At 38.2% G+C, this 27,921-nt stretch overlaps 1 protein-coding gene across 1 annotated transcript in view; it reads right to left on the minus strand.

Annotated features, from left to right (window-relative positions):
- Window positions 1-1,717: 1,717 nt before the first annotated feature.
- The window catches only part of LOC132860360 (uncharacterized), a 38,322-nt gene continuing 12,118 nt past the window's right edge, over window positions 1,718-27,921 (minus strand). The window contains exons 7-24 of the mRNA XM_060891547.1: window positions 22,337-22,441; window positions 20,512-20,535; window positions 20,294-20,317; window positions 19,040-19,799; window positions 18,699-18,955; window positions 17,883-17,987; window positions 12,225-12,501; window positions 10,718-10,922; window positions 9,502-9,568; window positions 9,041-9,064; window positions 8,665-8,676; window positions 7,744-7,767; window positions 7,547-7,570; window positions 6,105-7,055; window positions 5,008-5,025; window positions 3,667-4,917; window positions 3,501-3,539; window positions 1,718-2,920 (exon numbers count right to left, since the gene is read on the minus strand). Of these exons, the coding sequence (XP_060747530.1) occupies window positions 3,520-3,539; window positions 3,667-4,917; window positions 5,008-5,025; window positions 6,105-7,055; window positions 7,547-7,570; window positions 7,744-7,767; window positions 8,665-8,676; window positions 9,041-9,064; window positions 9,502-9,568; window positions 10,718-10,922; window positions 12,225-12,501; window positions 17,883-17,987; window positions 18,699-18,955; window positions 19,040-19,799; window positions 20,294-20,317; window positions 20,512-20,535; window positions 22,337-22,441 (4,148 nt within the window). The 3' untranslated portion in view covers window positions 1,718-2,920; window positions 3,501-3,519. The remainder of the gene's footprint in view (window positions 2,921-3,500; window positions 3,540-3,666; window positions 4,918-5,007; window positions 5,026-6,104; window positions 7,056-7,546; window positions 7,571-7,743; window positions 7,768-8,664; window positions 8,677-9,040; window positions 9,065-9,501; window positions 9,569-10,717; window positions 10,923-12,224; window positions 12,502-17,882; window positions 17,988-18,698; window positions 18,956-19,039; window positions 19,800-20,293; window positions 20,318-20,511; window positions 20,536-22,336; window positions 22,442-27,921) is intronic.

Consider the following 27,921-nt stretch of genomic DNA (forward strand, 5'->3'; position numbering starts at 1 on the left):
GTGAATTATTTCCGGTTCCTCGTGCGTGAACTGCACCTCTGTGGTTTTTCACGTGATCTGATGATGCTTCTCAGACTGAGACCTTCTCTAAGTGACTGTACACAAACTGAGGGGCTTTTTTTTTTTTTTACTGTAACTAGAAAAACGATACCAAGATAACTGGTTAATTTCATTACTCCACAGTTACAGTCAATAATCTGGAGTTCTTTCATTTGTGTAACGGAATCAAAACTTTCTGGAACACATCTGGACTTTATCCAGATCCTACAAGGATCATACATCTGGATTTCTCACACAGATATTTGGGGAGCTGCATAGGTGAAAACTTTCTTATGGAGTATCAGTGGATCATTTTTCCTGTGCATTGACAAAAGAAAATAAAACCGATGAATGCATTGAGTCATACGTTCATTATGTTCACTACAAACCAGAAATCTTTGAGCAGGGGGTTACTCATGTTACTCGAAGGTCTCATCAGCGCTCGATGGGAAAAACAATCTTCATACGAGGAAGCGTTCAGACGCAAACGTATTGGATAACCAGAGTCACTGGGCAGATCTTAGTTTCATGACAGAGTCACTAAACATGCAGTCATAGTTTTGGGAAGTTGATGACTTTCTCTTTCTAAGAATAGAATTATACAGAATTTGGAGCGACTGTAAGAACTGACCAGATTTTGTATTAAAACGACATTATGGACTGTCCCATATTTCTCAGATCAGGGTTCGGATGTTTGGAACACGAGATACCGAGTTACTTTAACACCGTCGACACGAAGCAGCACAATAAAACACTCACGTTTATTCCTGAATATTCCATTTTTTCCCCAAGCTTGAAAGGACATTGTCTACTTTTCTTTTTATCTTAAATCTGATTTTCGTTTCAATTTCATTTCATTTCATTTAAGAATAAATAAATAAATAAACATGCATTGTTTCGTTTCCCAGATCATTCATAGTTAACTGATTGAAATAAAAACTTAACTAGTCTTAAAAACCTCTAAATCCAGAGCTATTTGTGCTTTCACATCATCTATTATCATTCATTCATTCATCTTCTAACGCTTATCCGAACTACCTCGGGTCATCTCAGGCGTCATCGGGCATCAAGGCAGGATACACCCTGGACGGAGTGCCAACCCATCACAGGGCACACACACACACACTCTCATTCACTCACGCAATCACACACTACGGACAATTTTCCAGAGATGCCAATCAACCTACCATGCATGTCTTTGGACTGGGGGAGGAAACCAGAGTACCCGGAGGAAACCCCCGAGGCACGGGGAGAACATGCAAACTCCACACACACAAGGTGGAGGCGGGAATCGAACCCCCAACCGTGTAGGCGTGAGGCAAACGTGCTAACCGCTAAGACACCGTGCCCCCCTACATCATCTATTAACATATAATTAATAAAACATAAATAAAACATAATAATTATCACATGTAATAATCACATGTAAGTCAACCCTGACCTTAAAAAAAAAAAAGAATTGTATATTGAGAACAAATGAGCCTGCTATTTTAGAGTTGGTGTAGAGAGTGTAAAATACGTTAGATATCGAATACTAAAAACTAAAAACACACAGAAACTGAACAAAGATCAGGAAAAGAGGGGAAGGAAAATCTGGGGGTGAGTCAGAGGAGAGCAAGAGATGTGTTTTCATCAGAACTCAGTGAGGTTCTGGATAAATCATCCAAAGTGCACAATGTTCTTTAAGTAGACACTTTATTTGTCTAATTTGTCTGGAATGTGGACACACTGAGATCTACAATCTGTCTGTAATCTGTAATCTCTATAATGTCTATAATCCCTATAATCCCTATAATCTCTATAATCCCTATAATCTGTAGAATCCAAATTACAGTGTACTCAGATGTCTCATGTTTCTTCTATGGGCAGAAGGTTGCTACCTGCACTAAAAGGTTTTAAAATAATGACACGAACTGAGACGCACAATAACCCAGAAGTCAACATGTCAATGATCTGTTTCAAAAATCAGTAAAGAAAATCTGAAATAATCTGAAATTAAGATTAATTAATTATCTATGTTGAGAATTTTGTTTACTTCTGACTCCTGATTATCTGGTGGGATTCCAGGAAAAACACGACTTCTAGGCATGAAACGGTCAGGAAACGTCAGTGGAGCGATTTTATAGATGATCGTCGTCTGTTTTTGTAAAAAAATATTTTAATAAGTAAATACATACAAAGCTCTGAATTATAACATGAACATAAAGATGGAACAAACCCAATATTTATGTTCCCATTTATTTAGTGCCCATTTGTCAGAATTTATTTTGTGTATTTGTGTTTTCTTCTCTTCTCTTCTTTTCTCTTCTCTTCTCTCCTTTTCTCTTCTTTTCTCATCTACTCTTCTATTCTTTTCTCTTCACTTCTCTTCACTTCCCTTCCCTTCTCTCCTCTCCTCTTTTCTCCTCTCCTTTTCTCTTCTCTGCTCTTCTCTTTTCTCCTTTTCTCTCCTTTTCTCTTTTCTTCTCTCCTTTTCTCTTCTCTTCACCTCTCTCCTCTACTCTTCTATTCTTTTCTCTTCACTTCTCTTCCCGTCCCTTCTCTCCTCTCCTCTTTTCTCCACTCCTTTTCTCTTCTCTTCTCTCCTTTTCTCTCCTTTTCTCGTCTACTCTTCTATTCTTTTCTCTTCACTTCTCTTCACTTCCCTTCTCTCCTCTCCTCTTTTCTCCTCTCCTTTTCTCTTCTCTGCTCTTCTCTTTTCTCCTTTTCTCTCCTTTTCTCTTTTCTTCTCTGCTTTTCTCTTCTCTTCACCTCTCTCCTCTACTCTTCTATTCTTTTCTCTTCACTTCCCTTCTCTCCTTTCCTCTTTTCTCCTCTCCTTTTCTCTTCTCTTCACCTCTCTTCTCTTCTCTTTTTGTCGCGTCTCTTCTCAGGAGATCATCTACATGAATTTGTAAACACAAAGACAAATCGTTATAATGGACAACAAGAATAATTCTTCAAATAAATCTTCAAAATTCTTCACAATCCAACAGAGTTTATAACAGAGTTTTATTTGAGACCCGATCAGAGAGTTTCACAGTGATGAACTGAATGAACTGAACTAATATAATAAAAAGGTTTTCCTAATATACGCAAAGGTTTTTGGTTTTGCTGCCCTCTTGTGTTCATGTCAAGTAAGCGTTTAAGACTTCTGGAGAAAGTTTAGGTCTTTCAGTTAAGTCACACGCACTTCTGCTTCTCCTGCATCGGTGCACAAAAGACTTTGCTAATAATGTTGCCTTCAAATCTTGGTGAACATGTAACGTAGTGTCATCAAGTCCAACCTGAAACAAAGCTTTCTTCTTACTGTAGATGTTCAGGACCCTTTTTTGTCTGGTCTGGGATCCTGAATCAACTAGAAGCACCTTTTAATTTGATCAGTTGTCTAATTAGCCTTTTTGTTCTGTGCCTTTAATTTACTTCTTGCATCTTTAGCTGAAGTTCTAGTCTCTGGTTTATGTGAAAATTTTCCTACTCACCAGATTTCTTCCACAACATTTAAAGGTCATCCATTGTCACTATATACAAAGAAATAATAATATACAAAAATTATTATTAATAAAATAATTATTTTCACAAACATTTGCACTCTTTTCACACGTGTTAATACAGCTGTCATTAAAATGTGATCTTTATGGAACTTACTGTTTGGGTTTAAACCTTCTTTGCTTCTTCTTCTTCTGCTCCTGCTGCGCCGTAAAGGTGTCCACTGTCCTGCTTCACTACATCTCGCTGTCTTCAGCTCCTCCCGTAACACACTCTCCTGATGTCTGGATGCTTCCAGCTCCTCCCTCAGCTGTTCCTCACTACATCTCGCTGTCTTCAGCTCCTCCTGTAACACACTCTCCTGATGTCTGGATGCTTCCAGCTCCTCCCTCAGATGTTCCTCACTACATCTCGCTGTCTTCAGCTCCTCCTGTAACACACTCTCCTGATGTCTGGATGCTTCCAGCTCCTCCCTCAGATGTTCCTCACTACATCTCGCTGTCTTCAGCTCCTCCTGTAAGACACTCTCCTGACATTTAGATGCTTCCAGCTCCTCCCTCAGCTGTTCCTCACTACATCTCGCTGTCTTCAGATCCTCCTGTAACACACTCTCCTGATGTCTGGATGCTTCCAGCTCCTCCCTCAGCTGTTCCTCACTATATCTCGCTGTCTTCAGCTCCTCCCGTATCACACGCTCCTGATGTCTGGATGCTTCCAGCTCCTCCCTCAGCTGTTCCTCACTACATCTCAGTTCATCCAGTTCTCTTTTTAATTGCATTTCTTTATAAGCCTGAGCCTTTTCCCAGGGTTCGAAATAAACTTTCATGAGATTTTCATAAGAGCGCTGAATAAAAAATCGGCTTTGTTTCCTCTGCGTCATTGCCTCGACTCTTCTGAACAGCTCCTCGACGTTTTCCTCGTTCTCCAGTATGAAGTATTTCGTTCCACACATCTTCACACAGCAGTTCTTCAGGGCATCTTTTGGATTTTCCCATTTGTGTCCATAAACGAACAAAACCATGGTGTACTCTAATGCCTCGGCTCCAAACACGTTGGTTATGGCTTTTAAAAGAAGATGTTCTTTCCCAGGAGTTTGTCCAGCTCGCATCACTAGCAGAAAGGCGTGAGGACCAGGAAACGTCATTGAGGTACAGTTCTGAAGCTCAGCTCTGATGGACTCCACTCCATTTTGAAAAAACCAAAATGAGTCCAAGTGTTTCATCCAGTATGAAGGAGACACGAATACAGAGAGCTGTCTTCCATCAACACTCCCCTCTCTCATGGTGCCTTTTTTAGGATTTATCATTTCTTTCTTTTTATCAGTCCTGAGTATAATTTCAGCTACATAATTATTATCATCTCCACCCAGAAGAACTAGCCGAAGATCTGTTTTGGGTTCATTTGTATCATCTGTAAGGAAAGCAAACCTGATGTAGATACCCAGCCACAGGGTAGCAATTTCTCTATGAAACGGAATGATAAATTAAAGAAATGACTTACCATCATTCTGTAATGTGCCTGTAAAAATAAAGAAAATTACAAAAATGAAGAAAGCTCTTAATAGTAAGTTTTCTAGTTTTCTACAAGAACATTGTTGTCCTTTAAAGGTGAGGTCTCTGTTGTTTGAAAGCCAATGTTGACATTTGAAATCACCAAAACAAACACGCCCCTAACCCAAATGGGTCCCACCCCTGTATTGATAGCTCCGCCCACACATACATACGTAACCCCGGCAACTAATGGAAAGAAACGTGTCTTTATCATAGCTGAAGGGAAGAACAATACGATTGCAGATAAACAAACAAGCAAAAATGACACACAAACATAATCATGTAAAGGACAAAGACATATATTAGTTCTGTGTAACAAAGCAAAACCAACGTTACTCACCTATCGAGAAGGAAAAAAGCGCCTCGGCGTCTTAAGTAAAGTTGGTCACATATTCACAGATTGGAGTTTCCCGAGTCAATAACTCCTGAGCTAAACACTGTTACTACACAAAACATGGTTGTAGCTGCGTCTCTACATTACTACGATAGAAAAGAGGTGTTATTTGTGTAGTAACAGCGTTTAGCTCAGGAGTTATTGACTCAGGAAACTCCAATCTGTGAATATGTGACCAACTTCCTGCTCCTTCAGTTCTCTCCAGCGCTGGAAAGCTGATCCTATATTAACACGTCCTACTTCTTACCTTATCGTAAGTCTTTCTTCGCTTTCTTTCTTTGTTTTTATCCTCCATTTCAATGTTAAAACCGCTTTCTGCTAATGTCACACATGCGCACTGAACACTCTCTCTGCCCATATTGACAAGACACGCCCCTTTCTGCTCATTGGCTGCACGTTTGTTTTGTTTTTGTTTTGTTTGTCGTCCCGACTCAGTTTTCTGAAGCATTTCTCAAACAACAGAGACCCCACCTTTAAGTCTAATTGTCCACACATGGTGTCTTGGATCATTCTGTTGAAGAGATGGAATATATTTTAAAAAATAACACAAACCTTAACAAATATGGGAGTGTTTAAATTAAAGGGGTATTAATAGAACTATTGGATTTATGTTAGATAAGTTAATGAAAATAGAATAAAAATATGATCCTTACAGTTTGGAACTTCAAGGTCGTTGCTGCCTCTGCGGTTCCTGGTTCCACTGGCTTGTTGTCTTGTACAGTGTAACCTTCCTGGGTTACACTCGTTTCTTCTGAAATCATCTAATTCTTTTATTAGTTTGGTTTCTCTTAGTTGGGAAGCTTCCAACTCCTTTTCTTGTTCACGCTCACTCTTCTTAGAGGCATCCAACTTCTTTTGTAGTTCACTCTCGCACTTTTTAGAGGCATCAAGTTCTCCAATAAGGTTGTCTTTCTCATCCTGGCATTTAGCCAGAAATTCATTCATATTTGAAATTCTTCTCTTTTCCCATGATTCAAAATCAGTTTCCATAAATTCTTCATACTCCGGTGGAATAAAGAACTTCCTTTTTTTGCCAACAATCATTCTTAAAACTTTACTGAAAAGTTCCTGAACACTGCTATCAGTGTCCTCTAGAACATGATGCCTCTGGCCACATCTCTTGACACACTTCATTGAGAGAAGATCTGAATGCTTTTTTCCAGAACCTTTAATGAGCAGCACCATGCTGTAGTCTAAGGCCTCTTTCCCAAACACTGAAGCGACTGCTTTTAAAAGGAAATGTTCTTTTCCATTGTCACGTCCATCTCTGATCACTAATAGAAATGCATTAGGCCCAGGGAACGCCATTGACACACATTTCTCAATGTCATTTTTAATACAACTGATTCCTGTGGAAAGAGATAAAGATGATCTCAAATGCTTCAACCAAGTAGGCGGACTGACGGCCACAGTGACATGTCTTCCGTGTACACGGTTCTCCTGCAGCTCCCAATCATCCAGCTCAGTTCTTTGTCGGCTCCACTGATTCCTGAATATAATCCTGCACACTTCCTTATTAGCATCAACATCACCTCCCAGCAGTATAAATCTACACTCTTCATCAGGGTTTGCTGAATGTGTGAATTTGGATGTAGATGTTACATCTGAGGTACACAATGAATAAAGTACACTAATTTATAAGAGCAAAACAGTACTGAATGACCAAAGAGTAGAAAAATAAAAAAATATTTTAAGTAGTTTGTTATAATGAATATTCTGCCTTCTGCATTACTTATAGCTCTATGCCAGTAATGATTGGCACTGAACCCCTGACAACCCCCTACGGTGCCAATTTTTCACAAATGAACCCAAATGGTATTTGTTGTGGTGCAACAGTTTATTGTATGAGTTGTATTAGACTTTTTATAGCTTATAATGAGTAAATAACCCTTTCTATAAGTCTTTCCCCCATCTCTACTACATGTATAGAGTATCACATAGGAGACTGAGAATAATGTCCTCATGTTAGAATATAAATATTATCATGCCTCTTGCAGTGGTGAAAGACTGAAGCTATAACCTGTATCATCACCAGACAAACCAGCAGTCTGACATGTAACACTGATCTGACACAAAAACTAAAGTGTTTACTTACAGAAGTTGGTTCCGTATTGAAAAGCTAAAAACCAAACAAAACCACAACACAAAAACTTTGTTATTTGTGTAAACACCTGAAAAAGTCACAACATTTTATTTAAATGATTAAAATAGTATTTAAATATTCATATCATGGGTTTCTTCACTGTATCCACATCCATGAATTTATTAAACTACACTAAAAAGGTCACTTACAGGTTTCATCTTCTTCATCTTGTCCTGTGAAGCAAGACAAAAGATTTTATTACAACAAACACTGCTGACTAAGAGAAACTCGTATAAAACATTTCTGACAGAATACAAGCACCATGAGTTTTTCCATGTGTCTTTATCATGGTTTTGCTCCCGTCTCCTCCCCTGTCCTGTCACTGGGTCGCTCCTCTACTGTGTTCACCTTTACTGTGTTTAGTTCTGATTGGTTTGTCTACAAAGTATTGCGTCCGAATTGTGTATTTGTAATGAGGAGTCATAAGGCTGGTGATCCATTTGCAGCCTTTTAATGGAGGCTCGTAACAGACAGGCAGGGTCAGCAACGGTAAACACAATATCGTAGGGCAGGCAAAATCAGACATGAAACGACAGGCAGAAGGGCAGGGCAGGGCAGGGCAGGGCAGGGCAGGGCAGGGCAATCAAAAAACAGAATACAGGAATGGGATCAAAACCGGAACTGAGACAAACTAGAAAATGCTCAGAATGCTTGCTAACGCAAATCGAGACTTTGCACTGAGGTCAAGTTCAAGTTCGTATTTATAGGCGCTGGCTGATAGGAATCAGGTGGCGAAGCAATCAGTCGTCACGATGGGTGATGGGAGGTGTAGTCCGGAAGCGACTAATATTCCGGAGACGCTTCTCTATTTTGACGGTCGGGGAGCGGGGCAGGTGCGCCGACTGTGACAGTATTTATGTTTTTATATTTATGTGTTGCATTTTTTATGTCTCTTTCCCCATATAGATCTGTTATTGATTATGGATTAGTCCTGATGGTGATTCTGTAATGTTCTGTAATGTAATTAACCAAACCACATTAACATTAAACTATTATTTTAGTTGCTCTATATGATTTTCAAGTGATATTATATTGATAATTATAATGCAAAAATAAACAAAATTACTTACCAAGCAGTTTTTCTGTTTAAATAAAGATGAACAGGAGACAAAGAAGCATTAATCTACAGTAGGTTTATAAAATAAATCTACATGGAATCATTTCTCATTTCATACAGCTTATATTTTCCAAATCACTTATTCCTTTAAGTTCTGCATATTAACAAGATCTTTGATTCTGCATTTCAAATTCTTAAATAATTTAAAAATAAATACTGAATAAGTAATTAAAATAAATTATTTAAATAAATATTTATTTTATTATAGTTCTAGTCCTGTAGTAAAGAGTAAAAGTTGTTTTGATAATTAACAAGTGTTGCACTGAAAGGTACGTATTCGATGTCAAACCGAACAGAGCAGCGTTTAAGCATGTAGCAGTGTAACATACCTAGTTCAGTTCCCTCTGTTTGTCCTGTAAATAAAACAGATAATATGTGGTGTTAACTCTGTATTTTTGTGTACACTATATTTAACACTAAATAGGGGAGAGTGGGGCAAAACATGACATTGGGTACTGGTTTTCACCTGAGACTTCATTTGTTTATTTAGAAGCATTTTTAATCATTTATTTCTAAGTTAATAAATGTTTACTGACATATCTTAGCATCATTTGTATGTTTTTATTTACATCAGATTAAATTGTTTAAGGTGGATTTTAAGGTTTTAAGCTGTCGTATGGTCACATGACACAGTTTAAGATTTCAAGTCTCTGATTTGTTCTAAGTTAATAATGAAAAATATTTATAAAACTTTGAACCCTATGTACTTTTACACAAACTACAGAAAAACAGTGTTCAGTTGTGTGTTACTTTCTCCCCTACTGCAAAGATTTAAGGCTTCATTTCTTACCTCTCATCTTCCTTCTCCGCGCCATTGTTTCTGTTGATGAAATCTGTTGTTTGTCCGATAAATTAAACAGTGACAGTCAGTGGTGTGGCGGAAACTTTTGATCTATATTTAAAAAAACACAGTCAGAAACAGAATTGATGGTAAAAGCAAAGAAGTAAAAATGATATTTATTTTGCTGCAGCAAAAGGCGTCTTCCACAGTGCAGAATGCCAAGTCTACACAGTGAAGAGGCAACGACTAGTGATTCAGCTCTCCCTTTTATACCCTAGGTGTGTGCTTGTGTAGCCTAGTATGTGTGTGTGTTGGTTTGTATGTGTGCTTGTGTTTATGTCAGTCACCCCAGTAAGGTCAGATCTTATCAAGCACGTACACCCACACTCCCCTTAGTTCCCATGGCTTTTAACACATAGAATGTTTAAGGCAGGGATGTTTTATGGCAGGACCATTTGTTGTAGGACTGCTTATGGTAGGGACATTTGTTCCTCTCTCTCCCTAGTCTGACACACAGAATTTACCATTAAAGCACAAAAAACACTCATGATATTTAAAATTCCACTACATTTCCCTCCTTTTTGTCCTTTAGGACAAACTATATAAATGAAAATTTTAACATAATCATTACTTAAGGCATTGAAAATACAGATTTAGATGAAACATCAGACATGATCTTTTCCCTTGGACCGTTCAATGACATATTCATTAACTAAAAGAGAAGAATAAGACTAAACAAAGCTAATTTATCCATCTACATTTGTCAATGCCAGAGTATAGTCAGTTTGAATTTGATCAGGTGGAAAGTCCATGTCTGGATCTCCAACAGATGTGCGCTCTCGTCTCTTCTCTGTGAAATAGGTTTCCACACGCTACACCTCTTAGAATGTCCGAACAACGTGCACCGGAGTGATTTTCTTCTGTGTGTCTCAATAACAGGATACTCAGGATGTCACTTGGTGATTCATGTAGATCAAACTAAACTTTAAGTGAACCTTCACCCTCCTTGATGTATATCGGTGCTCAGAGTGCAGGCACTGCCCATTCGCATTTGCCTACCTCACCGAGGCTCAGGAACACTACCAGTCTAGGCTGTTTCGTGAGTTCGGGTAAGCCAGCTCCTCACTTAACTGGACAGAAATGCAGATGGTCTCAGGAGTTAATTTTTCATTGTTAACGGTGGGTTAATTGATTTGTTCTTTTATTCCTGGCCTGGCACCGGTACCCGTTTGCAGTGACTGGCGTGGTTCCACGTTGCTCTCTCCACTATTTTCACAGCGGTGAGAGTATTCAACAGAATCTGGAACGGTCCCAGACAACGCTTGGCCTTCCAGTTCTTTCTTCTGAAGTCTTTCACCATGATCCACTCACCAGGCTTCAGGTCATGCAATGCATCTGCATGTGGTTTAGTAAGGTTGTCCTTCAACTGTCTGTGAATATCAGATAACACAGAGGACATGTTTGTGTAATAATTCAACATTTCATCTGTGCAATCGCTGATATTGGATCTCTGGCTTCCCGGTGGAGCCGCTCCTGTGGTTAACTGTCTTCCAAAAAGAATTTCAAATGGACTCAGATTAGCTCTACCTCGTTTGTGCTCGCATGTGCATCAACACTATTTCATGACAAGCCTGTTTTTTTTGCTGAATAAACAAAACTTCACAAAAATAATTTTTTTGTGAGTAATTATACTATACTATACTGTAATTATATTATACTATAACATGCCAATGTTTCCTTATTTCTGTTACCATCTCTCCTTTTGACACGTGGTCTTTACCATGTGTCCACTTAGCATAAAACATGAAACATTCTTTTTGGTAAATACGGTTTCCCTGAGGGACCATACCAAACACCTTGTTTTTGGACACTTCCCACCTTCCTCCAGCGTTGTTTCTCCTCACGATCACTCATAATTCAGTGAGATTTAGGATAGAAGAAAACAGTTTAATCATGATGTTTATGGTTTGTTTCTGCTCAGGTAGCGTTGGTGCTGCCTTTGCCACTGCATCAGCTTTCCCATTACCTATGGAAATAGGATCGTTATTACGCGTTTGCATACTGCAATTGCTTTTGAAAGTAGGATTGCATCCAAAAGGTCAGCTATCAGGCCATGGTATGTGATGGGTTTGCCCGAGGAAGTTAAAAACCCCCTATGTTTCCACAGTGTGCCAAAATCATGTGTAATGCTGTGTAGTATACACAGTCACAGTCTTACCCTCTGCCAATTTGCAGGCTTCTACTGTATAAAGGCAGTAAGTTCTGCCGCCTGTGCTGAGTATTGAGACGGGAGTTTACCTGAAAGTAAAATTTCGTTTTGGGTAACTACTGCAAACCCCACGCAGTTTTGACCTGTTTCTGAGTTCCTGGCTGTTGATCCTTCCACAAATAATTCCAGATCAGGGTTGGTCAGTGGTGTCTCCTGTAAATCAGGCCTGGGGATTCAAACTTCATTAATCGCACTCACACAATCATTAGACACCCCATCATGCTCTGTGGGAAGAAGTGTGGCAGGGTTAAGAATTGTACATCATTTAAATGTGACATTTGGCATTTCTCTAAAAGCACAGTGTTGTATCTCAACCATCGTGCAGCTTTAATATTTGCTGTTTTTTGTTATAAAAGCAGTTGTGACACTGCATGTCACAACCAACAGAGTTAATTCCCTGTAGCCTACAATGTCTCATGAGGCATTGATGGCAATTTCTGATGCAGCTACTGCTCTGAGACACATGAGCAGACCTGCTGCCACTGGATCCAGTTTAGCTGAAAAATATGCTACTGGTCTGAGTTTGCCCCCATGCTCTTGGAGCAAAACTGATGTCATGCATCCCCCTTTTTCGTCAACAGTTTGTGTAAGTAGTCTCATTGGGTCAGGGATGCCTAGTGTGGGTGTCATCTGTAATGTCTGTTTCAGTCGTTCAAATGCAGCTTTTGCAGTCTCAGTCCACGTCACTTTGCTGTGTGCTTGTAAGCCTTGTCCATGAGCAATTGCGCTCAGCGGTGCCTCTAAAACAGCATAATCGGGTATAAATATCCTACAGTATGAACACATGCCTAAAAAAGACATTAACTGTTTTTTTTTGGAACCTGTTTTGGAATTTTCTGAATTGCCTCTATTCTACTTGACTCAAGTTATTTACCTTCTGCAGAAATTAAATGTCGTAGGAACTTCAGTTCAAATCTGACAGGCTTATTTTCTTTACTGGAAATAATAGGGTTCGCACAGGAGACGTCTCACATGGTACAATAACTCCAGCTTTTAAAAGGAATTTGAACCCCGGTGTTATACCTGCTATAGCTTCTGGTTTTAGGGAATACTGATCTTTTATTTATTTAATTGTTTATTTATTTATTTTAAGCAGTTTTTAGAGTACTGGTCACTGAAGGGCAATTTTTAATCAGAACTACATTATATTTTACACAATTCTTTGGGCACCTTTTGTAATCGAATGTCTGAAGATTCTAATTTAGGCAGGGTCCAATCGGCAGTTCTGGCCCAATGCCAACACATTGCTTCAATATTACACCATGGGTTAAGATCTGATAAATCATCAGGACGGATCTCCACATCTCTCCTTGTCCCAACCATCCAATTTAGTGGTGTGCTATATGCATTCAATTTTGAGCTGTAAAAGACAGCTGGCTGCTCGGTTTGCTCCCAATACTGAGTCAGAGCAACCTGTAACGTCCATATTCCCAAGATTTCCCACTCATCATCAGTAGATTTGGCTAAAGAGACATGTGGAGATGCATGGTTCATTTGGAATGGATGTGGATAACCAGATGGAGTTGAAACCCGAGATAAGTCTACCTCTACCGCACATCTGTGCTCACTCCATATCAAACGTTTCAACATCAGTACATCTGGCTTATCTAACTTCCTATAACTTCGTCTTTCTCATAGCTTTCATCCGGTTCACATCTGTGTATGTAAAGTTTCTGGTTTTATGTAATCTGTGTGAGAACAAGAGGTGAGAATTTTTACTCTTCCCACAAGAGTGTGGGTGACGTCAGTAAAAGAAAAATCACACAGTTTCCATTTGTATCATAGAGCAGAGATCTGGGATACCGTTTTACAAAGCAGGAGCCATCTCCCCATTTTATCTTAAGGCCTAGTGATGTGCTGATTAGATTTAAATTTAATTTGCACATCAAATCTCAACCCAACAGATTTATTGGGCAATACTCCAAAATCCAAATTGATTCTGTGTAGTTACGGTTTCGCACCTTAAGGGCACCTTCACACAATCATATCACAGAATCATTTGATCCTGAGTCAACTAGAAACTGTATCAGTATTTGTAATCACAGGCATTTCTTTAAACCTGGACTCATTACATTTAGCATAGCTTTCATTCACAAATGTAATAGAAAACTCTGATTCTTTGCTAGACACTGAATTAGTAACAGGTGGAAATGGAACAGTTAGCTTAAGCATGTCTACTCACAAGGAAAAATGTAATATGTAAGTGTGTTACGTATGTAAAATATAACATATGTACAATATAAGTAATATGTGAGTGACAAAATACAAAAGTACTACTCCAAAATTCAAATGACAGAATATGACTGAATATACTACATCTGTGTAACCAAATTTGGCGGTTCAACCAAAGGTGCCTTGTTCTCAGTAGTTTAACACATTTAGGAAATTAAATTCTACTCTATCTTATATTCGTCTGTTATCTTAATTACGTTTAGCAAAAACAAAAGAATAGGCTTTGCTGATCCAAAACATTTAGATGAACTGTACACACACGCACGCACACACACAAACACACACACACACACACACACACACACACACAGTGGTTATTACAAGAACATGCAGTGGAAAAACACGGTATGGACAGAATACTTACAGTCTGGATGTAAAAGGTCATCGCTGCCACACTCTATTAGACTGGTTCCAGTAGCATGTCCGGCCTCTTGCTGTCTATCCTGCATTCGTTTCATTTCTTCTAGTTCCTTATTAAGCACATTTACGTTGTCATTGGACTCATACACCAGGTCAATTCTTTCTTTTTCCCATGATTCAAAATGAACCTTCATATAATGTTCATATCCTGATGGAATAAAAAACTTGCTGCATTTTTTACTTATCATCATCTCAACTTTCCTGAGCAGGTTTTGAACACTTTCATCAGTGTTCTCTAGGAGGTGATGAATACAATTCAAAAGAGATGAGCTCCTGGTACACCCTAAATAACATTATTCTCAACTGTGAAAAACAGAATTAGAGCAACAAGAAAAATAATGATTACTACTGCTGCTGAATTGACAGTTGTAAGACACAATATGCCTGAAGTAATGGAAAAGTGATGCAAGACTTGGTTAAATTTCTTTAAACATGCAAATATCTGTCTTTTGGATACAGAGAGATGACCTAGTGTAATGTGAAAGGTTATAACAATAAAATTATTTACAATTTACAACCAAATCTGCTATTACAAACCCATATTACCCCACCTACCTAGCATCAGACAATAGGCAGACAATAGTGTAGTGGACACAAAAAGAGATCCAAATTAGTGATCTTGATCCGTGACTGTTAGATATGTAAATAGGGGAAATCATCCTTCACCTTCCTCTGTGAAATAGCGAATACATTTCTTCATCCGTAGTCCGATACTGAGTGAGGTTTACGTTAAAACTTTTCTTAAAACAGCAACTTAGTTTCTCGCCGACTCACTTATTCTGCCTAAAGTACAAGATATCGGTGTGTCTTGATGACGTCAGGATTCATTCAATATATTCAAACTTTTCATTCAATATATTCAGAAATCATAATTGTTAATTGTAAAGATATGTGATTTTGGTTATATGTTGAACTTTAGGCGCCCTCTTGTGGCGACGATTGGGATGGTAACTTCGGTATTACACCTGCTGAGTTCATTGTTAAGTGTCATGGCTGAAAAGCGGCTTGTACAGTGAAGTTGTGACCCGCATAAAGCTCTAAGTCGCTATTATTTGTCATATAAATATAAAGTTTAGTAGGTTAAAGATGTTTAATTCAGGATTCATTCAATATATTCAGACTTTTCATTCAATATATTCAGAAATCATTCAATATATTCAGGATTAATTCAATATATTCATACTTTTCATTCAATATATTCAGAAATTTAATATGTAATGGTTCAGTTTAATTGTTAATTGAAAAGATACAGTAGGTGATTTTGGTTATATGTTGAACTTTAGGCGCCCTCTGGTGGCGAGGATTGGGATGGTAACTTCCGTATTACACGTGTTGAGTTCATTGTTAAGTGTCATGGCTGAAAAGCGGCTTGTACAGTGAAGTTGTGACCCACATAAAGCTCTAAGTCGCTATTATTTGTCATATAAATATAAAGTTTAGTAGGTTAAAGATGTTTGATTCAGGATTCATTCAATATATTCAGACTTTCCATTCAATTTTCAATCAATTCTCTCATGAATAATTGCTTAAACGGCATGCCATGAGAGAGAGAGAGAGAGAGAGAGAGAGAGAGAGAGAGAGAGAGAGAGAGAGAGAGAGAAGGTTGACATATAATGTCAAAAATATCATAAATACAAATCAAAAAATCATAAATACATAATGGTACATTTCTTAACCTACAGTAAATAATTGAATTCTTTTCCATTCCCACTAAATACAGTTTGTTTTCAGATAAACCTTAAAAAAAAAGAACAAAAGCAATTCATGTCACGTTTGTCTTCACATTTCATGTTATTGTGCAGCTTTTCACACTCACTGAATCAGAGGCATTTTCACATCATGTACATTTACTGTGAGAACTAATGAGGCTCTATTAAGTGTTCTGACCTTTAATAAAGACTACATTTTTTCTTTGGTAAAAATCTCCTGTCACACTTTCACTGTGCCTCTTTAGAAAAGCTTTTCTTTGTGTATGTAACCAGTCAGGAATTCATCAGACTTCTCTGGTGATAGATTAAGCCTATAAAAAATATAAACAATAACGTGTTAATGATTATCACACATTTCATTTTCAAGCAGTATAACATGTAATTATCTTTTATAGCCATAAATATTGTTAGCTTGCTCTTTGGGTGAGTAGTTTTAAATGTTCTCATACTTACTTAAAGTCTGTCCTTAGTATCTCTTTAAATTGTCCCCAAATGATGGTGAGTCTGATCAGTGGATACTGGAGAGAGATGATTAGAATTTCAGAAATAACTTACATAATTATGCAACATTCACATTTTCAAGCACTGATGAAAATGCAAAACACATCAAACCTAAGCACTGTTTTTAAAACCATAAAGAGAACTTTGTTAAGGTTGGGCTAAGAGGATTTAGGGGTAGGGGTAATTATTTTAGAGCAGACATGGCTCCTGCTTTAAATGTAATTGTCCACACATGGTGTCTTGGATCATTCTGTTGAAGAGATGGAATATATTTAAAAAAATAACACAAACCTTAACAAATATGGGAGTGTTTAAATTAAAGGGGTATTACAGCTTTTCTCAGTTACTCGAATTTCTCGAATCACCCTTAGATTTGCAAATCAGTAAGTGCATTCTCAAAACAATGTGTACAAACAGCAAAATACATTGGATTTCTTGCAAAAGCCTGTTTTTTGCTCAAAATCCTTAGTACTTCTCTCAAAGGTATTTGTGTCAACGAACATATCATTGCCATCAAAATAACAAGTCCTTTTATCATTGTTTACGAACAAGATAGTGAAAATGTTTAGTCATTTTTTTCAATATGACTGCTTTATTTTAGTATTTCCTGATGTAAACTATGTTTTGGGTTACAAGTATTGAAAATGCACAAGGCTGAATTTCTTTTAAGTGACAACTATGAATTTCAACAGCACAAATTTACACATTACTGTACTGTATGTGGGATATTGATTGTAAGAGACTGGACAGGATTCACACTTTTTTATTTTTCTTTACTAGTGGACCGACAAAAAAATTACGTCATTGTGATAGAAAATAAAAAGACACAAATTAAAATTCCGAAAGGTAAACATAGGAAACACTTCTTAGGCAGAACTGTGCATGCTGCACTATACAGTGCAATCTGTCTCTACCCCCTGACATCCCAGTCTGTCGGCCAACAGATTTTCATCCACATCACAACAGATATCATCCCTTGCAATACAGCGTGGAAAAAATCTTCTGGAATGTCTTATCCAGCCTCTGCAGGCTTCCGCTGTGATGTCTTCACATGCTGCATCCATGGCAGCCAGCAGGGTCATCTATGTGGCTGACAATCATAGACCTTCAACCTCCATGCTGAATAGAACTCCTCAATTGGGATGAGGAATGGGGAATAGGGTGGGAGAAATGGACTCAGCATCCTGTTATGCGTCAGAAACCACTGCCTGATGGTGTTTGAGTGATGGAAACTCACATTATCCCAAAGTATCAAATACTTTGGTAGTGTAAATCATCTCGAAATGGACCCATCTCATCATCAGGGATGAGAGCCCTATAGAGGGTCTCTAAGAAGGTGAGGAGATGCTGTGTGTTGTACAAGTCTATAAGGTGAATATGAGATAGCACACCCTGCTCTGACATAGCAACACACAGTAATATTTCCTCCCCGCTGGCCTGGCAAATCAACAGTAGCTCTGTGGTCGACATTTCGACCACGTCTTTTGCTTTTGCTCAGATTGAAGCCAGCATCACCCACATATATAAAGTTGTAAGGTGGTTCACGTGACTCCAATTTCATTATATCCCATTCATTAGTGACATTCAAGGTTCATCTGCACAGTTCATCAATTCAAGACACAGTTACAAGAAAAGTTTAATAGAACTGTGAAGAGCTTGACAAATTTTGACAACTGGTTTAACCATTTTGCACACAATGACTTGTGCAATGAACTGATGCCTAAATGTTTTGGGAGTTCAGACCATTTAGGTGAAACCAGTATAATACATTTTGATCAACATGACATAAACAACTTATATAATGTAATGTATAACATACTTGGATAATGTAGGAAACAGCAGACACTTGTACACAATCCATTAAATGATGTACCAAAGCATTTGCAATTTGATCAAAGCAACGATAAATGTTCTTATGATGAGCACAAATGACTAAATGATGTCGAGGTTGAACAAGTAGTTTTGAGAATTTCATTTCTGATCTGAGAAACGTTCCAAAACGACTGAGAAAAACTGTAATAGATCTATTGGATTTATGTTAGTTCATGAAAATAGAATAAAAATATGATCCTTACAGTTTGGAACTTCAATGTCTTTGCTGCCTCTGCGTTTCCTGGTTCCACTGGCTTGTGGTTCTTGTACAGTGTTGTCCTTTTTTACACCACAGTCCTCCTTACTATCTTCACTCTTTCTTTGTTGTGCAGAATCCAGTAACCTTCCTGGGTTATACTGGTTTCTTCTGAAATCATCTAATTCTTTTATTAGTTTGGTTTCTCTTAGTTGGGTAGCTTCCAACTCCTTTTGTAGTTCACGCTCTCTCTTTTTAGAGGCTTCCAACTTCTTTTGTAGTTCACGGTCTCTTATCTGTAAAACTTCATAATTGTTTCTTAGTTCACAGTTGCTGCATTTGGAAGCATCCAACTTCTTTTGTAGTTCACTCTCTCTCTTATTAGAGGCATCAAGTTCTCCAATAAGGTTGTCTTTCTCATCCTGGCATTCAGCCAGAAATTCATTCATTTTTGAAATTCTTCTCTTTTCCCATGATTCAAAATCAGTTTCCATAAATTTTTCGTACTTTGGTGGAATACAGAACTTACTTTTTTTGCCAACAACCATACTTAAAACTTTACTGAAAAGTTCCTGAACGCTGCTATCAGTGTCCTCTAGAACATGATGCCTCTGGCCACATCTCTTGACACACTCCATTGAGAGATGATCTGAACGCTTTTGTCCAGAACCTTTAATGAGCAGCACCATGCTGTAGTCTAAGGCCTTTTTCCCAAACACTGAATCAACTGCTTCTAAGAGATAATGTTCTTTTCCATTGTCACGTCCATCGTTGATCACTAATAGAAATGCATTAGGCCCAGGGAACGTCACTGACAAACATTTCTTAATGTCCTTTTTAATACTTCTGATTGCCCAGAATTGAAATAAAAATGATCTCAAATGCTCCAACCAAGTAGTGGGACTGATGGCCACAGTTACATGTCTTCCCTGGACACGGTTCTCCTGCAGCTCCCAATCATCCAGATCAGTTCTTTGTTGGTTCTGCTGATTCCTGAATATAATCCTGCACACTTCCTTATTAGCATCAACATCACCTCCCAGCAGTATAAATCTACACTCTTCATCAGGGTTTGCTGAATGTGTGAATTTGGATGTAGATGTTACATCTGAGGTACACAATGAATAAAGTACACTAATTTATAAGAGCAAAACAGTACTGAATGACCAAAGAGTAGAAAAATAAAAAAATATTTTAAGTAGTTTGTTATAATGAATATTCTGCCTTCTGCATTACTTATAGCTCTATGCCAGTAATGATTGGCACTGAACCCCTGACAACCCCCTACGGTGCCAATTTTTCACAAATGAACCCAAATGGTATTTGTTGTGGTGCAACAGTTTATTGTATGAGTTGTATTAGACTTTTTATAGCTTATAATGAGTAAATGACCATTTCTATATGTCTTTCTCCCATCTCTACTACATGCTACATGCTTAGAGTACCACAGAGGAGACTGAGAATAACGTCCTCATGTTAGAATATAAATATTATCATGCCTCTTGCAGTGAAGACTGAAGCTATAACCTGTATCATCACCAGACAAACCAGCAGTCTGACATGTAACACTGATCTGACACAAAAACTAAAGTGTTTACTTACAGAAGTTGGCTCCATTTTGAAAAACTAAAAACCAAACAAAACCACAACACAAAAACTTTGTTATTTGTTTAAACACCTGAAAAAGTCACAACATTTTATTTAAATGATTAAAATATTAAAAAAATGATAAAATGATAAAAATAAATATTCATATCATGGGTTTCTTCACTTTAGCCTCATCCATGAATTTATTAAACTACACTAAAAAGGTCACTTACAGGTTTCATCTTCTTCATCTTGTCCTGTGAAGCAAGACAAAAGATTTTATTACAACAAACACTGCTGACTAAGAGAAACTCGTTTAAAACATTTCTAACAGAATACAAGCACCATGAGTTTTTCCATGTGTCTTTATCATGGTTTTGCTCCCGTCTCCTCCCCTGTCCTGTCACTGGGTCGCTCCTCTACTGTGTTCACCTTTACTGTGTTTAGTTCTGATTGGTTTGTCTACAAAATTTTGTGTCTGAATTGTGTATTTATGTTTTTATATTTTATGTGTTGCATTTTTTATGTCTCTTTCCCCATATAGATCTGTTATTGATTATGGATTAGACCTGATGGTGATTCTGTTCCTAACAAACCACATTAACATTAAACTATTATTTTAGTTGCTCTATATGATTATCAAGTGATATTATATTGATCATTATAATGCAAAAATAAACAAAATTACTTACCAAGCAGTTTTTCTGTTTAAATAAAGATGAACAGGAGACAAAGAAGCATTAATCTACAGTAGGTTTATAAAATAAATCTACATGGAATCAGTTCTCATTTCAAACAGCTTTTATTTTCCAAATCGCTTATTGCTTCAAGTTCTGCATATTAACAAGATCTTTGATTCTACATTTCAAATCCTTAAATAATGTCATTGAATAACGTAAAAATAAATATTGAATAAATAATTAAAATAAATTATTTAAAGAAAGAATTATTTTTATTATTTTCAGTTTTGTTCCATTCCTGTAGTAAAGAGTAAAAGTTGTTTTGATAATTAACAAGTGTTGCACTGAAAGGTACGTATTCGATGTCAAACCGAACAGAGCAGCGTTTAAGCATGTAGCAGTGTAACATACCTAGTTCAGTTCCCTCTGTTTGTCCTGTAAATAAAACAGATACAGTTGCAATCAGAAATATTCAACCCCCTCACCTCAAAAGACATTATAGTGATGTTGATAACACTCTCACTCACTCATTTTCTACCACTTATCCGAACTACCTCGGGTCATGGGGAGCCTGTGCCTATCTCAGGCGTCATCGGGCATCAAGGCAGGATACACCCTGGACGGAGTGCCAACCCATCGCAGGGCACACACACACTCTCATTCACTCACGCAATCACACACTACGGACAATTTTCCAGAGATGCCAATCAACCTACCATGCATGTCTTTGGACCGGGGGAGGAAACCGGAGTACCCGGAGGAAACCCCCGAGGCACGGGGAGAACATGCAAACTCCACACACACAAGGTGGCGGCGGGAATCGAACCCCCAACCCTGGAGGTGTGAGGCAAACGTGCTAACCACTAAGCCACCGTGGATGTTGATAACAGATAATGAAAATCAATGAAAAAAAAAACCTTGTGAAATAACAAAAAATATTTATTGATAAATAAAGTTGACTTAACTTAAGAAGTTGACTGAACTTTGAAGTTTAAATGAAAATTGTAACTCTCGTAACACATGAGCATGTGCAGTATTATTCAACCCCCAGCTTCAGTACTGTACCTTGTGGAGTGTCCTTTATTTTTTATAACTTCTAACAAACGGTTTCGATAAGTGATGACAAGCTTCTTACACCTCTCCATTGGAATCTTTGGAATCTTTTCTTCACATGCAAAAGTCTGTAACTCAGTGATGTTTGATGGCTTCCATGCTGCAACTGCCTTCTTCAAATCCCACCAAAGATTTTCAATTGGATTTAAATCTGGTGACTGAGAAGGCCACTCCAGGACGCTCCAGCATCTTTTCCCCAACCAAGCATTAGTTGATTTGGAGGTGTGCATGGGATCATTGTCTTGCTGGAAGATCCAATGATCACCAAGGTTTAATTTGTCAACAGAAGGCATCACGTTCTTCTTTAAAATGACCTGGTATTTCTGGGAATCCATGATGCCAGGTAAACGATCAAGATTGCCAGCTCCTGCTACAGAAAAACAGCCCCACAACATCAATGACCCACCTCCGTGCTTGACCGTGGGGATGGAATTCTTTTGGTCATAAGCCTGACCTTTTGTACGCCAGATGTACTGCTGGTCCAAAAGGTTCCAGTTTGGTTTCATCAGTCCATAGAACTGTCTCCCAGAATTATGTAGATTTATCCAAATTCCTCCTGGAATATTCTATTCGACTCCTGATGTTCCTTGAGGTCAAGAGTGGAGTGCGTCTTGGGGTCCGGCCATGAAGTCCTTGATTATTCAGTGCACGTCTTATAGTTGCCACTGAAGCACTTGTACCAGCTCTCATCAGGTCATCCTTTTGCTTTCTTGCAGTCACACAGGGGTTTTTCTTAGCTGTCCTGACTAAGTTGCTAAGGGCCCTTGATGGAATTGTGGGCTTTCTTCCACAGCCAGGAAGGTTTGCAGCTGTTCCATAAGTTTTAAACTTCCTTATAATGCTCTCAATGATTTCTGATTGCAACTGTAATATGTGGTGTTAACTCTGTATTTTTGTGTACACTATATTTAACACTATATAGAGGAGAGTGGGGCAAAACATGACATTGAGTACTGTGTGTAAAAATAAAATGCCACCAAGTTTTCACCTGAGAATTCATTTGTTTATTTAGAAGCATTTTTAATCATTTATTTATTTAAGTTAATAAATGTTTACTGACATATCTTAGCATCATTTGTATGTTTTTAATTACATCAAATTAAATTGTTTAAGGTGGATTTTAAGGTAAGGGTGTAAAAATAAAATGCCTTTAGGTTTTCAACTGAGAATTCATTTGTTTATTTAGAAGCATTTTTAATAATGTTAATAAATGTTGGATTTTAAGGTTTTAAGCTGTCGTATGGTCACATGACACAGTTTAAGATTTCATGTCTCTGATTTGTTCGAAGTTCATTCATTCATCTTCTACCGCTTATCCGAACTACCTCGGGTCACGGGGAGCCTGTGCCTATCTCAGGCATCATCGGGCATCAAGGCAGGATACACCCTGGACGGAGTGCCAACCCATCGCAGGGTACACACACACACACTCTCCCCGAGGCATGGGGAGAACATGCAAACTCCATACACACAAGGTGGAGGCGGGAATCGAACCCCCAACCCTGGTGGTGTGAGGCGAACGTGCTAACCACTAAGCCACCGTGCCCCCCTTGTTCGAAGTTAATAATGAAAAATATTTATAAAACTTTGAACCCTTTTCTGGGTTCTGTACTTTTAGTACAGAAAAACTACAGAAAAACAGTGTTAAGTTGTGTGTTATTTTCTCCCCTACTGCCTGAGGGCCATCGCCCAAAGGCAAACATTTAAAGCTTCATTTCTTACCTCTCGTCTTCCTTCTCCGCACCATTGTTTCTGTTGATAAAATCCTAAACTTTATAACAAACAAAAGGCCAAACTGTGAATGTTAATTCATTAACGTCACACAGACAATAAAACTTCGACGCAGAAGTAAAATCTCTCAGCTTATATATTATACTTCCTTGTTTTTACTTTCACAGCTACATGGAGGAGGGTTTGTATAAACATGCTTTTTAATTCAAAGTCCATTTATTGGTAGCATATATGAATCACATAAGGGTTAACATTACAGAATCCATTTTTTATTTTTATATTTTATTTCCTACTTCACATAAAAAGGGAACAAAATGAAATAAAAACAACTATAATAATCTTAACACCGTTGATCCTGCCCTATTTAAATGGACTATATTAGAAAGTTTACCTAAATGAAATGGTAATAAAATCAAATAATATATACATAATATAACGTCTGTATAATGTTATCAGATAATGGTATCATATGTGTGACACGTACCAAAATAACATTTTAGATACTGTATAAGTTAAACCAGTTAAAGCAGAGTCCCGCCTGCATCTTACCTGTCTTAGAGCTCACGTGTCATGCCATTTCCTCAAGTTCCTCCTTTTCACAAAGTTTAACAGATATATATTGTCTTCTGTATGCAATACGATTACTGCAAAAGCTTTGAAATAATCTTCAGCACTGTTCGACTACCTTAAGTGTTCATTTTGCCGTTTTTTGTGCGTCGTCCATGTTTTTCAAGGACACAAACCACAACACGCTGTAACAGGCAAACAATCAGAGTGTGGAGTCATGTGTCGTTCGCCAGGGAGTCGGATCCGAGTCTGAAGATGTAACGCATCAATATTCTGGATTCTCGAACTGCCTTTACTACAAAGTGTATCTGATTCCAATCTTCATCTGTTACGTCTCTGAGCGATAGGAAACTGACATGTGACTGACTTTTAATTTCATCTGGACTTTGACCTGAATGACCAAGTTGTCAGGTGATCAGGTGTCAAGCTTAAAGGCAAGAGTGAGGAGACTGTAGTGAGGAAAAACTCCCTTAGATGGAAGAGAAAGAAACCTTGAGAGGAACCAGACTCAAAAATGAACCTCATCCTCATGTGTGTGTGACACTGCAGGGTGTGATTATAACAGAGGTGGGAATAAGTCACACATGTGCAAGTCTCAAGTAAGTCTCAAGTCTTAACCTTCAAGTCTCAAGCAAGTCTGAGTCATTTTTTGTGAGAGTCAAGTCAAGTCAAGTCACCGCTTTATGTCAAGAAAGTCAAGTCGTAGCTTGAGTCAAGCAAGTCACTGGCAAGTCATACAGATGTTTGATGATTTAACTAAATGTATATATTAAACAAAGTTAAATCTACAGTATTTATGGACTATGAGAGTTTTATTTGCACCAAAAAATTATTATATATATATATATAAAAATGAAACATCTGACATCTTTTTCTCACCCTTATGATGTTACAAACCTGTATAATTTATTTCTTTGTTTTGATGAACACACATGTAGATGTTGAGGAATCTACATGTATCTACAATTTCTTTGTTTTGATGAACACGGAGGAAGATATTTTAAGGAATGTTTGTAACCAAACCATTTATGAGCCCCATTCACTTCCATAGTGGGGAAAAAAGAATACTGTGGAAGTGAATGGGGCTCATAAAGGGTTTGGTTACAAACATTCCTTAAAATATCTTCCTCCGTGTTCATCTAAACAAAGAAATTTATACAGGTTTGTAACATCATGAGGGTGAGAAAATTATGAAAGATTTTTTATTTTTGGGTGAACTGTCCCTTTAAATTGAATGTGTGTGCGTGTGCATGCGAGACAAGAATATGGCTGTGGTTGCAACTCTGAAATTTTTAATTTTTATATTTATGGTTTTTTTATATATATATGTGCCTCCCCTCCGCCTTGTGTGTGTGGAGTTTGCATGTTCTCTCCGTGCCTCGGGGGTTTCCTCCTGGTACTCCGGTTTCCTCCCCCGGTCCAAAGACATGCATGGTAGGTTGATTGGCATCTCTGGAAAATTGTCCGTAGTGTGTGATTGCGTGAGTGAATGAGAGTGTGTGTGTGTGCCCTGTGATGGGTTGGCACTCCGTCCAGGGTGTATCCTGCCTTGATGCCCGATGACGCCTGAGATAGGCACAGGCTCCCCGTGACCCGAGGTAGTTCGGATAAGCGGTAGAAGATGAATGAAAAGGATGAATATATATGTGCATCCCCATAAAAAAATCCATACACTTTTCACTCAAAGCCTAACACTGAAGACCAATTATAAGTGCTATTGCAAAACAGCTGACATTTCCACAAGAACAGTGACCAACCATTTACACTACATTGCGCTTGCAAAAAAATTAATTAGATAGAACTTTGTCATTCAAATGTGAGCGATGTGGTCGCATACTTCTGTTCTTCTCCTCATCTTGCACAAAATCCCGGTACCCGAACTTAATTATTTTTGGTGTAGCGCCTTCCATGTTTCGTCACGACTGTTAAGGTTTATTAGTTAGTGCGCGCGCTCCCTCTGCTTGGCTGCTGTGTCACGTGGTTAGATGACGCTCTTGTGTGCGTTCAAAAACAAAAAACGCTCTTGTGTGCGTTTAAAGAAACAAACAAAAAAAACAAGTTAAAACAAAGTCAAGTCAAGTCTTTTTTTAATATTTGCCAAGCAAGTCTCAAGTCTCAAATGTGCGACTTAAGTCTGACTCGAGTCAAGTCATATGACTCGAGTCCCCCATCTCTGGATTATAAACTGTTATAAACACCAGAGAGTGTTATTATGAATAATGTCCTTTCTATAGTCAGATACAGTCTTACAATCGTGAATTGATGAGGAAGTTGTTGTCCTTAAAAAACACCTCTTTAATCTCCACTTTAAATGTCTGTGGTCTTCATGAAGAGGAACCCAACTGGAGCTGGAACATCTATAGATGCTTTAGGATCCTCACAGGGTTGGGCTGAAATCTTCATGACACAGAACACAACTGGATCTGGTTGTTTTGGTGGTTAGAAGCAGGTGGAGAGAAATTAGCATAGCTGCTGTCCATAATATAAAACAGCACTAGACGATAATGTGTATGTTATCAGATCTACATGTGTGTTGGACAGACGAATCTAAAACTGAGTTATTTGGAGTCCATTACAGAGGGAATTTTTGACGTAAACCAAACACAGCATTTCATCAAAAGAGCCTATAAAACATGGAGGTGGAAGCGATCTGGTTTGGAGATGTTTTTTGAACCAAAGGACCTGGTCAGCTCATCATCATAGAATCCACTATGAATTCTACATCGTAGAGAGAGAGAGAGAGAGAGAGAGAGAGAGAGAGAGAGAGAGAGAGAGAGAGAGAGAAGGTTGACATAAAATACATAATGGTGCATTTCCTAACCTACAGTAAATAATTGAATTTGTTTCAGTTCCCATTAAATAGAGTTTGTTTTCAGATAAAACTTAAAAAAAGAACAACTAAGGCTCACTGTACATCCTTCCATCTGTCAGTGGATCACCTTTCCTTTTCAGGAAGGAAACAACAGGTGAGACTGGGAGGTGTCACCTCCAGCATTTGGACAATCAGCACTGGCGCTCCTCAGGGATGTGTCCTCTCCCCACTGCTATTCTCCCTCTACACTAATGACTGCACTTCAAGTGACCAAACTGTTAAACTCCTGAAATTTGCAGATGATACTTCGCTCATCGGTCTCATCCAAGATGGCGACGAGTCTGCATACCGGCAGGACCAGAAGCGGCTGGTGCTATTGTGCAGTCAGAACAGTCTAGAGCTAAACACCCTCAAAACTGTGGAGATAGTGGACTTTAGGGAAGACCCCTCAACACTACTCCCCCTCACAATATCAAACAGCCCGGTGTCATCTGTGGAGACCTTCAAGTTTCTGTGCACTACCATTTCCCAAGACCTGAAATGGGAGTGCAACATAAACTATATCATCAAAAAGGCCCAGCATAGGATGTACTTTCTACGTCAATTAAGGAAGTCTGGTCTGCCACAGGAGCTGTTGATGCTGTTCTACACTGCAGTCATAGAATCTGTCCTGTGTACGCACAAGAACAGGACAGAAACAGGCTGTAACACACAGTAAAAACAGCATAAAAAATAATTGG

The sequence above is a fragment of the Tachysurus vachellii genome, chromosome 17, assembly GCF_030014155.1.
Source record: "Tachysurus vachellii isolate PV-2020 chromosome 17, HZAU_Pvac_v1, whole genome shotgun sequence".
In the NCBI taxonomy this organism is placed as follows: domain Eukaryota; kingdom Metazoa; phylum Chordata; class Actinopteri; order Siluriformes; family Bagridae; genus Tachysurus; species Tachysurus vachellii.